The following is a 13,407-nucleotide window of genomic DNA, read 5'->3' as shown; positions in this document are numbered from 1 at the left end:
CCTCCACATGTGTGCCATAGTCTATGTGGGTCCATCCCCCCCGCTACCCCCACAGTGACGACGATGTGTGCCATAGTCTATGTGGGTCCATCCCCCCCGCTACCCCCACAGTGACAACGATGTGTGCCATAGTCTATGTGTGTCCATCCCCTCCCCCCCGCTGCCCCCACAGTGACGACGATGCTGATAGAAAATATCCCCAACACTGGGCATTCTACATGTGAGAGGGTGGAGGTCTCCACCAGTGCTGACTTAGCGCCCCAGATTTACACTAGTTCTAAAGGTGAATTGGAAACTATTTGCTGGAACAACGCCTCCCAGCATGCCTTCTGATACTTGGATTATATTTCTTAAATTCTGAAGAAATCTTTGCTTCCCCCCTTCTGTGCATTTTTGATGCTGAGCTGTTTCCGGTTTTCCCACACTCCTGCCTGTCACAAAGAAGAAACCACAAAAATTCGGCAAAGCAGAATTTGCCCAAAGAGCTGCAATTCCATCTTGGGAGTCTGCAGGGCTCCCCAGCCAGCAGCAAGTTCAGGGCAGCAAGCTGTGCCTTCAAATTTCCATCCCAGCCACCCAAGTCCAGCTCTTCACTAGCACCACCCAGGCCCCCAGGCCTATGCTGGAGAGTCCACAAGAATATATCAGCAGATTCAACACTTGCTTTCAAAGGGTTAGCTGTGAGCTTCTCAGTGCTGCAGAGTGCCTTAAACATCCATCAGAGGGTAATTACAGCCCACCTAGTTCCTGTTTATCTAGTTACCTGTGAAGTGGGTGATTACTGCCTCATTACTGCAAAGGAGGAGACCAAGGCCAAGAGATTAAGAAGCTCGCTCAAAGTGACCAGTTAAATGTGTAATGGGCGGGGATGTGGTAGACTGCACACAGGGACTGCACTCTTCAGGGTCTGATCCAACCTTCCGAACCCTTCCACTGCCCTTCACTGCTCCAGAGAGCAGGAGGTCACTGCTGTGCCACCGGCTCTCCCACTCCTTAGTGTATAGCAGGTACCGAGTAAGTATTTGTTGGGTAAATGGATAATGAGAGCAATGTAATCATACTGAGAACCACAGGGGATTGTTTTGACTCAAATTCACAATGTGATTCACCCTCCAAAGGAGGAAAAGTGGTAACTACCTGTTCTGAGTGTCTGACAGCTAAAACTGAGCATGTGAAAGGTGGCCACGTGAGGAGTCTTCATGAGAAAGAGCAATGAATACCCCTGGGTTCCTGTTTAGTATAAAATAGGTGGCCTACAAAAGGCATCAGAAATGCCATGGCTACACAGCTCTGTCATTACCACTGATAAAGTTAACTGCCTAGACACAAATGCGTAAATAAGAGAGGAGGGCTGAGTGTGACAAGAAAGGAAAGGGCCTGATTCTATAGTGTGAGCACAGGAGACCCAGAGGGAGACCTTTGTAGCCTCCTTTCTCCGAGCCAACAGCTCAGGACCACTATCTGGTGCACAGTCTGCAGCCCCTGTCAGAGGTCAGCAGAACTGAGTAGCAATAACCTTGAACCTTGTAGGTACCGCGTCCCAATTACCAGGGGATCTAAAGGCACAGTGGCCGCTCCCCTACAGGACAAAGCCCAGATACTGCACATGCCTCCTCAGATGATTCCAATTTGGAACCATGGCAGAGCCCCAAGTTTGACACCGTACTTCATCAGGTGTTGGGATTTCAATTCAAACGGTCTTGAAGACTTTCTAATGAGCTAGCGCTGCTGGCTGACGATTGACGCAGCCCTGGGAACTGCACATGCCATTACGGAAAACTTACTTGGAAGCCCTCTGGGATGCGGCCTTCTTGAGCACTTGTTTGTGATTGGATGGGGGCTTGGAGACCAAGGAGGAGGAACTTGGAGGTGGCATCACTTTTTGTGGCAGGGTGTTTGGCTTCTGGACACCAGCTGTGGCACTTGAAATTCTGCAGCCTGCACCATTATTCATCGTCCATAAACTGGCGTTAGGTAGTGTCTGGCTGCCAAAGATCGCCTGTAAGGAAAAGGAGAAAGTGATCCATGGAGAGCTCCTTCATCACCCCTGGCTGGATGCTACTGATCTGAAATCCTGAACAGGGGCAAAGAGGAAGGGACATGCTGGTAGTAAGTGTTAGGAGAAACTCCCCTCAGGTTGGCGGGACAGATCTCATTCAGAGAAGAGAGGTCTCTCAATGAAGAGTTGCCAGGAGCTTCTGAAAACACAAGGTACCTGGGCACTGAGGGTTTGTCAATACATACACGAGAAAAGCATTTGGTCTCTGAGCTCAGTTCCCTTTGCTGTTCAGTCTAAGGAGTGTTTAATGAATGTCCTTCTGCGTCAGAGGAAAATGACCTGGAAACGTGGCTGGGATACTGCATTACTTCAGGACTAGAGGAAAGCAAAGAAGCCAGTGTGACCAGGGCACCCTGTGCTAACAGTTAGAGAAATGAAGCAGGAACAGAAATTAGGAGCCAAGTCATGCCTGACCTTGAGGGCTAGTTTCGGAATCCTAGGACAGTAACACCTCACTGAACTATAAACTTTAACATAAGATGTAACACTTGACAACGCTTGAAGTACGTTTACTATATGAACATATCACCCAGTGGAAACACAACTGGCACGTGGTACCTTCTGCACGAGGTGGGCCCAGAAAGACCCAGAACACCATTTAAACACGGCGAGAGCCACACAATCTGCAGAATGTGAAGGTGCATTTCTTCCAAATGAATGCTTAGCAATACTTTTTCCACTTTTATGTATGTGTGTGGTATGCATGTACATGCGTCTTCATTTTTACAGGTGTATGGTACATGTGTGTGTGTATTTGTGAGCATGTGGAGACCTGGCCTTCATGGTGGAACTCAACCTTATGCTGGGACTCATGCTCTTCCATTTTATTCACAGAGCAGGGTCTCTTAAACACAGAGCTCGGCGACATGACTAGTATTAGCCAGCCTGCTGTATGATTCCCTTGTCTGTCTTCTGAGGTTGAATTACAAACTGGTCACCATTCTCGCCTGGCATTTATGTGGGTTCTGGGAATCCAAATTGGGTTTTCACGATCATAAGGCAAACGCTAATGAGGCCGTGTAAGTGCTCGGGGTCTGGGCCGCCACCTGGGCCGGCTGGGGTCCAGGGACCACGCTGAGGCTGGGCTGATGCTGATTTAAGAGGCCTGTCCTGCTACCCAGGCTCCTGGTGAAATCCCGGCCCAAGCTGCTGCTGCTGTTCATGTCTGGGTCCTGTGGTCTCCTGTAGCAGCTGGGGTCTGGGTTGATGTCCACTACCCATGTTACCACAGGGGCCCATGCGAATCAAGTATTGAAGCACCAGGGCTGTGCAGAACTGGCCTGCCCCTTCACTGGCCAGGGGAGAGACCCCTCCTCTACTCTGCCCCTCACAGGTCCTGGGATAATGGACCTGGGTGGCCAAGGCACAGGAGAGCTGGTATCACTCCTCACCTGTCAGAGGTGGTCCCAGCAGCCTACACAGACTTGGCTACCACTTAGGTACACATCCAGGACTTTAAGTTGGCACTCCCCAACATCTACCCTAATTGTGACCTGCTGGAGCAAGTAAAGGGACTGGCCCTATGGAACCTTAGCGGCAGGATCTCTGGAAGGAGAGGAGTTTCACTGAGGGTCCAGTATCGATGGCGTAGCAGAAGCCAGAGGCCTTGAACCTGACCGACAACACATTATACGATGAACATTTACAAGTGAGGCTGTGTGGACAGAAGAGTACACTTCATGAGACACTGCAGCTCCCAGGGCCACCAACATGAATGAAGAGGCAGGAAAGAGGGAGGAGTAAAGTGGATTTTTTTTTGGCTATTGTTGTCTGCTTTTTTTGTTTTTCATTTTATATTTGTTTTTTGATTTCCTTTTTTTAAGAAAAATATTTATTTGTATTTTATGAGTATTGGTGTTTGACTGCATGTCTGTGTGAAGGAGTCGGATCCTCTGGAACAGGAGCTACAGAAAGGTGTGAACTGCCATGTGCACGATGGGAATTGAACCCAAGTCCTCTGGAAGAGCAGCTAGTGCTCTTAACTGCTGAGCCATCTCTCTAGTCGCTTAATTGAAATTCTTATTTCTAGTTTTTTCTATTTTTTATGATTTACTTTTAAGTTTTCCTGGGGGGGGGCTTATAAGGCAGATATGGAAGGATTGGGAAATGAGTTGGATTGGGGTATATGATGAGAAATTCCCCCCAAAATAAAAAATTATGTTTTTTGAAAAAGATGACTCAAGAGGCTGTGGAAAAATGTCTAGCAATTCTCTATTCTATGACTTTGGGATGCCCATTTTTGGAAACTGAGTCCCAGAGTCTGGCTAGGGAGGTATGAGAGGGGCTTGAGGGCTCTTGTGTGGAGTAAAATCTCTGAGCTTCCCGTGTCTTGTAGGCAGTTGTAGCTGTTTTCCTGGATTGTTGGAGAGCAAATGAAGACCACACAGATTACTCTAGCCCAGAACTCAACAAAGGTGCCTGGAAATTAGCTAAAGCGTCACACACACACACACACACACACACACACACACACACACACACACACACACACACAGTGCACACTCATTCCTTCCCCTCAGTTTAAAGAGGAACCGAAGAGCACGCAAGCCCACCTATCTGTAACCCTCTGCGAATGGTGGTTGGTTATGCATTTTTCCAACACATTTTTTTTGGTCTTATGATGATGCTCACTAGCTGGGAACGCAAACTCTTAAAATGAAAACATATGTTTAGGTTCTCAGACCATATTTACTCAATTCTTTCTGGCAGAAATAATCTTTCCCTCTTCTGAGAAGTTATAAAGATGTATCCGTGAGGCTCTTATCAGAGTTAGTCCATCCTACATGTATGGTGGCCACTTACAAACAGTTTTCCTCTTCTCCAGACAGTGCACAACGGCAATGGCTGCCTTTGTTTGATCCATTTTCTTCTTCTTTTTAAAAATCATTTTTGTTTAAAAGTTTTTCAGCCAGGCAGTGGTGGTGGTACATGTCTTTAATCCCAGCACTTGGGCAGCAGAGATAGGCGGATATTTGAATTTGAGGCCAGCCTGGTAACAGAGTGAGTTCTAGGCTACATAGTGAGACCCTTGTCTCAAAAAACAAACAAAAAAGTTTTTCAGAAGGAATGTGTGTGTGTTTGTGTGTGTGTGAATGAGTGAGAGAGAAAGCACATGTGTGCACACACACAACCTTGCACATATGAACACACAGGTGGAGGCTGGAAGTCAAGTTTGAGTATAAGCTGGCCTTTAGGTAGGTACCAGGGATGGGAACCCAGGTCCCCATGTTTGTTCAGTAAATACTTTATTCACTGAACCATCTCTTAAATTCTCACAATTAACTTCTGTTGTACCCACAGTGACTTACAGAGTGTCTGATGCTTAATAAATATTTACACCACGAAGAACACACATACACACACACAATACTATATCAACTATTCTTTCTTTTTTTAAAGTAACGGCTGGATATTTTGTAACAACAATAGGAAGTCAGAAGACAGGCATGTGTATTTACATATAGGGTATGGTTTTTCCTCTAGATTTTAATACCTAGAGTGTGCGGTATTTACATACAGTTCACAAAGTCTAAACAAGTCCTCTGCAGATCCCAAAGAAAGGAAGTTTACTTTCCAAATGCAAATTTTGTGCAAAGTCCTTCAAAAAACAAAAATGAAGCAGGTGTGGAGGAAATCTTGCCTAGGAGGCTCAACTGGCCTGGAGATACCGCTTCTCTCTTTCTAGTGACACTGTTCAGGGTCTATTTGAATATGTGTGCTTACCTTAAAAACTTAAAAAATAAATTATGCTTGCCGTTTCTCTTATTCCTAAGATAACCACATCCACACTTCTGGCCAATGGGATCTAAGCAGAAGAGCCTGGGTGCGGGTCTAGGATGGTTCTTTCAGAACAGATGGATGGCTGATAGTCATAGCTGGCCCTGCTCTGCTTCCCTTTTGCATGGACTGCCTGCCAGTGGCAGATGGGGGTAAGACGAACACAATCAATAAAGCGTGTTGAAGACGGAGAAGAGCATGGGTTTCTGATGGCACCATGGAGTCTGGAAGAGCCTATTTCCACAGATTTTTAATTATATGGGAAAACTCTAACACACCTAAGTCATTTAGGGATAGGTTAGGTGTTACATGCAGGTAACTGTAATCCCAATTTAACAGATTCAAGCTTGCTTAAGCCCTACCACAACAGGCACAGACTGTATTCCAAGGGAAGTAAAAAGCTGTGATTTGTGGTTTGGTAGCCACACTCTTGGACACTCAATGGAAAATGAAGTGATCACCATTGTGTATGATGACACACCAGTTGAACATTACCTGTTAAAGACTCAGCAATAGAGACAAGTCTCTGGACACCTCACCAAAGCTGAGGTTAACTGGAATGGGGTCAAAGCAAGCACATAAGGAACAGCCCAGGGAAACACTGGGCTCTATTAAAGGCAGACCTGAGAGTGAATATGTTGACATCAGTGGCAGAAATCAGCTTCCCTAGGCTTCCTTCCCCTGCCCTATATTTTGGCCTCAACCCTGCAACTCTGCCAGTCACAGATTACAGGGAGTAATTCTTCTGATAACCATGCCTAAGAGGAAAGAAGAATCAGATGAAGCTCCTTCTCACGACACGATATGCCCAGATATATACTATCAACAACACAGGTGGCGGTGGTCTGTCATGCTGAGTGTGCATGAGTGAGGGGATGGGGGAAGAAATGATTCTACTGACCAGCTCAACACATCCATGCTTCCTCCTGCTTTGCTGGGTGTGGGAAACAGCCACATTACAGCAAGGAGACTCAGAAAACCACAGCTTGAGGGCTGGCATGGCCCCAGGCGAAGACTGGAAAGGCCCTCCTTCTCCCACAACACAGGGGGCTTGTGGGTGGGAAGGAGGGGTTTCTGATGGAAGCACACAGGCTATGACGGGGAAGGTCACAGTAGGTCACGGGGAAGCAAGATCTGGCCTCTTACTACAAAGATAATGCTGTCCAGAGATTAAATTCTAGGAAGCTTTTTTTTTCTTCCAGAAAAACACCGCCTTTGGCCTTCTCTTAGGCTGAACTACAATAGAGCAAAGCTCTCTGCAATATACAGCAGCTCTTGGTTTACTCTTTGAGCACCCTGGGAGGGGAAGCTGCAACTGGCCTCTATCTGAGCAGAGCAGCACCTCTGTGTGGCCCTTAAACACCAGTTCCAAAGGAGCAAACATTTTTAAATAGGATTTTCTCTCCTCAGTTTTGATCTAACTGGGTAGCACAATGCCCATTAGCCCATACAAAGCTGCTTCCAAAGGGTTCCTCTCCGGCAACTCACAGACAGGGATGGTACACTTTCTTGCACACACAAGCCACTAAATATCTTAATTTTTTCATATCTGCAAAGGTAGGCCTATCATTGCTTTTATGATTATATATGTTCTATGTGGTTATCAAACTGGTCTTAAAACTAAAAGTAAAATGTTACAAAAGTGACATGGGATAGATGTATAATCCTAGTCACATAGATAAAATTGCAACACATGGTTGAGTGGCATAAAAAAAACAGTATTTTTTTTTTCTTGAGACAAGGTTTCTCTGTGTAGGCCTGGCTGTCCTGGAACTTGCTCTCTAAACCAGACTGGCTTTGAACTCACAGAGATCCGCTTGCCTCTGCCTCTTGAGTGCTGGGATTAAAGATGTGCGCCACCACTGCCCGGCCCCACTGGGATTAAAGATGTGTGCCACCACTGCCTGGCCCCACTGGGATTAAAGGTGTGCACCACCACTGCCCGGCCCCACTGGGATTAAAGGTGTGTACCACCACTGCCCGGCCCCACTGGGATTAAAGGTGTGTCCCACCACTGCCCGGCCCCACTGGGATTAAAGGTGTGCACCACCACTGCCCGGCACCACATTCTTCACTCTCCATTTTGGACACACCCACCCCACACAAGCAGTACCATGTCTGGCCTTTTCTCGTGGGATGTGTGTGACTCAGGTCCTCAGGTTTGCTGGAGAAGCACCTGACTGAATGAGTCATCTCCACAGCCCTTCAGAGTCTTCTGTTTCAAAATGGCAGAGGAGTAATTTCCTTGACTTTCCTTTGATCATTATGCAGAAATGGTTTGTACCCCACAAAAGCTCCATCAAAACTTGATGCTGATGCTGTTTTCCTCCTTCAGTTTATAAGACATTTCTGTCTTTGGACAAACGTGTTAGCAATAAACCTGTACAATTCTAAAAAAAAATATTCATTTTATCCTGGTATTAATCTCTATTTTGAACTCATTCTTGTGCCTCTCTCTCCAACAACTGTGAATAAATTAATAACATAGCTCTTTTCAGTTGTCCAAATAGGTAGCTAATTAACGAGCCTGGACCTGCTCCCAAGATACACTTAATAGCATCTTCTCTGTCTCTGGGAGAAGCACAGGGAGTTGAACTAAAACTTCAGGGTTGAAATTATAATACTGTGTGCATCTAAAGTATAAAAAATGGCAGATGCAGTGCTGATGGAGGAAGGTCATTGGTTGATTAAATAAAGAAGCTGCTTGCCCTGATAGGTTAGAATGTAGGTGGGAGGAGTGAATGGAGCAGAACGCTGGGAGGAAGAGGAAGTGAGCTCAGAGACTCGACAGCTCTCCTCTCGGGGGAAGACGCCTCAGAGAGACACGATGCTCCACTCTTGCGGGCAGAGGCGAGAGCTCTGCTCTCTGAGGCACATGCGATGAAGCTCCGACCCAGGATGGACGTAGGCTAGAATCTCCCTGGTAAGCCACCTTGCGGGCTACAGCAGATTATTAGAGATGGGCTAGTCCAGGTGCGAGAGTTAGCCTAGAAGAGGCTAGATAGAAATGGCCAAGCAGTGATTAAATGAATACAGTGTCCGTGTAATTATTTGGGGGCATAAGCTAGCCAGGTGGCTGGGGTGCGGCTGGGGTGCTGGGGACACAGCCCCGCCGCTCCTATTACTACACAGTGCTGTGTCCAGAGAAGCCTTACTGAGACAGCCAAACTATGGAGGCGACTTCTGTACGTACTGATGCCTGAGCGGAGAAAGCAATGTGATATGCAGACATAGCGTACTCCTGTCCAGGTAGGACAGTCCCCTTTGGAAAGGACACATCATGTGTAATGGGGACACTTTCTCCACATGCTATGGTACGGATGAAACGTGAGGCTGTGATGCTAGTAAAATAAAGCAGTCAGAGAAAGGCAGATCCTACAACAGTCGATGCGTATATACGTGGAACCTAAGGGTCATTTATATAATTTTTTTGCAGTTTTGTGCATGAAAACAGTTTTATGGCAAGGAATTTTCCACTTGTGGAATCATGTAAGGTCTCAAAAAGTTTTGGATTATGAAGCTTTTGGGTTTTCAAGTTCCTGATGCTCAGTCTGTAGAAAATCAATTAAAAACAAAGCAATTGCCTCAGACTGAAAGCTCAGCTGGTTAACAAAAGGGAATTCATGGTTCTATTTTCAAAGACCTACTCTGTATTTTATTTGCTAGCAGTTGTAGAGAATTGTATATTAGGGCTCCTGATTTCCCAATAACATGCTGGAATCTTATACCTTCTGATTATTGAAGAGAAATAGTAAAAAGTACTAAATTCTCTTATAGCTTGAAATTCTGTTTATCTAACCTATCTCTGTCCTGAAATGAACGATTTGTTTGATTTAGCCCAGAATCATACGCAGTTGGCCTCCTGCGCAGATCTTATACAGACCTCGCTCACACATTCATTAAGCCATTTTCCTGTGCCTGTGTCCATCTCAGATGGATGGAGTGCTTCCTGTTAAAGACATCTTTCATCATTTCATACAAAAGTACTGCTTTGTGTGCCGCCGTGTGCGCAGAGACAGAAGCCACAAGGCAGGGTGCAGAGAGCAGACAAAGGCAGGTCCTGTAGCAAACACCATCTTAACCCTCTAGACTTGCAGTCCTCAACCTTCCTAAGGCTGGGACCCTTTAATACAGCCATGCTCTGGTGACCCCCGACCATAAAATTACTGTATTGCTACTTCATAACTGTAATTTTGCTGCTGCTATGAATCGTAATGTAAATACCTGATATATGATCCCCAAAGGAGTAATATGCAACCCACAGTTTGAGAACCACTGTCCATTAGCCTCTGGTGTGTGAACACCCAAGTTGAGGTCCCGATGGCATTGACCATTCATCTCAGGGTGGAGCAGAGCAGTGACAGCAAAGCTGAGTACTTCATTTGATTAGTGACACGTGGCGGGGGGGGGGGGGCGCTCCTCTGGCCTGGCACAGCCGAGGGACTGAGGAGGTGTATGACTGGGGGCGGTTCCTCATCAGTGGAACAACCAGCTTCACTTGGCATACAGGAGGCACTCCTCACATGTGCCGTGTCCCTGCAGGTCACAGAGGGACACCGCCACAGCAGCAGCTTTACAGAGCAGCCCGGTGGGATCCGGGAAGGCCTTTTACTACAGTCTATAGTGTGACAGTGCACTAAGAATCAGATTTATAGGGCACTGAACATGGAAACCTGGTGTGACCTATGCAAAAATGTCTGTGGCATTCAATCTGTAGATTCCTGCTATGTTCCCTGGTAGTTTTCTTCTAACACCTAACAGAAATAAAAATAAAACAATATCATTAGTAACAGGGTTAAAAGAAAAACTAAAAAGCAATTGAAAAGACAGCAGTCTTCCCAAGCTCTGAATCTGGAAGCCTCTGGAACACGTTTCAGGATCTTGCATGGCTCATTAGCCTCTAACCCTGTTACTAATGAAGGATAAGGGAAGGTGGAGTATGCGTATTCCCATCAACTCCTTAAGACACTTACTGAATTAAGCATTGCGGTGACTGGGATAATGTCTAGGCCTTTCATAGCTTTAATAAACTTTTTATTTTGAGGCTGTGCATATGAAAGCCAGAGGTTATGATAGCTGAATTACAACTTTTCAATAGAGTTTTGTGTCAGTAAAAACTTGCCAAATGTATGAGTTCCAGTGTATGTAACCATACACACACACGTACACACACACACACACACTGTGCCTTAGAAGCAGCCCACAGCATGGGAACCAGAGTTTGGATATCAGATGCTGACAGCGCTAGCTCAAATCCCAGTTTCCCCAGTTCTTACTTATGTGGTTGAGAAAGTTATATGAATGATTTTTTCCCCCCATTTAAAAAAATGGGGCTAATCAAAGGCAGTTCAGTGAATCAGTACAAATATAAAGCTTGGTTTGGTAACAATTGGTAACGCTTCATTTGAGAATCACAATCCTAGTGGTTCCCCTACAAATCTCTCTCATTATTTTCCAATAAAAGGGTCAGAAAATGAGATCCACAGAAGTTCCAATAACCTGTTTTAGGTCATGCCCTGCACAGGGAAGAGTTAAATCACACACCCCAAAGCTTGTCTCAAGGGACTATTTCCAAAGCCAGTGAGGGTAGTTTTCACACACATTATTCCAGTATTTTCAATACAAAAGAAGAAGGTTTAGCTTGGCAAAATCTACAGCATTAGAGTGTCCTAGGAAAAATAAATAATGAAACGCTAGAAACGCAAGTGTTAGATGAGTGAGTTCCCACGTCAGGTCAAGAGAAAAGAGTGTACAGGCATGTACATGCACGCATGCGCGCGCACGCGCGCGCGCGCGCGCGCGCACACACACACACACACACACAGGAAAAGAAAACAAAAACATGCAACATGTCATGACATTTTGGTCCACACACCCTTGCAGGCCTGCAGGCAGGCAACCCTTCGCCCTCAGACATAGGAAGGCTTTCAGGACACTTCCTGCAGGGCTGAGCCTATTAGTAGCTCCCTGCCATTGCTTATTGCTTGGGAAAGGGAAGGAAGCCTGATCAGAACCTCCACAACACCCAAACACACAGCAGCTGAAGCTTGAGGAAAATAGAGTTCCTTCCTGCAGGGAGCTGAGCTTTTCTTGACAGGTGCTATAGACTTTTAGGAGCAAAATAACAAGACTTGGATGTTTATATGGGAACACCTCTCACACCTGAAGAGTACTACACACACACACACACACACACACACACACACACACACACACACACACACACCAGTAGCAACCTGTTGCCTCCCTGGGGCCAGCCCAGTAGCATGCCATCACCTTCCTAGGCCTCCCAGATATTCCTACACAGAATTGAGGCCTCTCAGAGAATGCCAAGGTCCTGGCCGTGCTAACTGGAGGAGCATTACCTGTTGTTTCATGAGATCTAAGTTAGACCTGTTCCCGTGGGAAGGGGAAGTAAAGCACAGATAGGAAAGATGACCAGAGGAACACAGATGCAGCATCTTCCTACCCTGCCTCACCTTACTCAAGTAGTCAACTCAGTCTCTGAAAACTGGAAGGGCTCTGAAAAGAAAACAGAGCCCGCGACAAAAATCTCTCCTGACCCCATCACTGTGAAAAGAGACTTCAGCAATTCTGCCTTGGCCCCCAGAACACCCTTACTTTTTTCTGTCTTTTTGGGCTTCTTTTCAGGCTGGATGAGGCAGAGAAGAGTGGGAGGGAAGGCAGGGGGCTGGGCTGGGAGCAGAACTTTAACAAAGAGTCACTTCAGCAGAGACCACTGAGTAATGGCTCTGCCTGCGCCAAGAATAACATCAGCTCCATGTTGCCAATTAGAACCAGGTCAGTCGGGCCTCACCACTGCTCCAGGCCTCCACCCGGACCCCAGCATGAGGTGCTACTCATGCTGATGTCACCAGTACTCACTGTGGCCCCAGCAAATCCCCCACTCAGTTCAAAGAAAAGTGCTCTCGCACTTTCCTCTCACAGAGGCAGGGAGCCAGGAGCAGAAGGAAGTGGACACATCAGTCTGTAAGATCCACCCTCCCAGCCCTAACTCAGGACTCCAGCAAAGCCCCCAAGCACCCTGAAGCTCCCTTTACATGAGTTAAGATAGAGGCAGCACCTGAAATAGTGCTTCATAAGCCAGAGCTGCTGAAGCAATGGTCATCACTACCAAAGCAGAAGGGGAGGACTCTGTCCCACTCCTTATCTCTCGCTTATTCAAAGACGTGAATCCGGGAGCTGTGACTAGGGAGCAGAATGTACCCTGATAAGAAGAATGAGCAAGGAGGTGTTCTGATAACTCACTTCTGAGAAGGTTGTGGGACTCTGGCTGAGGAAGATAGCAATGAGATTCCCATAAAAAGGATTGCTTGAAGTTTTATAAGAATGATACTAAGTTTTAAACATACAATTTCCCTTCCAAGGGACAGACAGCAAACAACCAATCACACAGAGAGACAGAGAAACAGAGACAGAGAGAGACAGAGAGAATATACACTTAATTCTTTCTGGATGGATTTCATTGTACAGTCTCTAAGAGAATGGCATTAGCATCCCTTGGGAACTTGTGAGAAATGAAAGCAATTGAGCCTCCTCCCAAACCTACT

At 46.3% G+C, this 13,407-nt stretch overlaps 1 protein-coding gene across 9 annotated transcripts in view; it reads right to left on the bottom strand.

Annotated features, from left to right (window-relative positions):
- Positions 1 to 13,407, bottom strand: part of Ttll5 (tubulin tyrosine ligase like 5) — a 256,735-nt gene that overhangs the window by 61,784 nt on the left and 181,544 nt on the right. For all 9 annotated transcript variants that reach the window (XM_005343377.3, XM_026780184.1, XM_026780181.1 and 6 more), the window contains one exon: positions 1,785 to 1,999. In XM_005343377.3, the coding sequence (XP_005343434.1) occupies positions 1,785 to 1,999 (215 nt within the window). The remainder of the gene's footprint in view (positions 1 to 1,784; positions 2,000 to 13,407) is intronic.

The sequence above is a fragment of the Microtus ochrogaster genome, chromosome 1, assembly GCF_000317375.1.
Source record: "Microtus ochrogaster isolate Prairie Vole_2 chromosome 1, MicOch1.0, whole genome shotgun sequence".
In the NCBI taxonomy this organism is placed as follows: Eukaryota; Metazoa; Chordata; class Mammalia; order Rodentia; family Cricetidae; genus Microtus; species Microtus ochrogaster.
The sequence above is the reverse complement of the archived record's forward strand: the minus strand, read 5'-3'. Positions and strand labels throughout refer to the sequence as shown.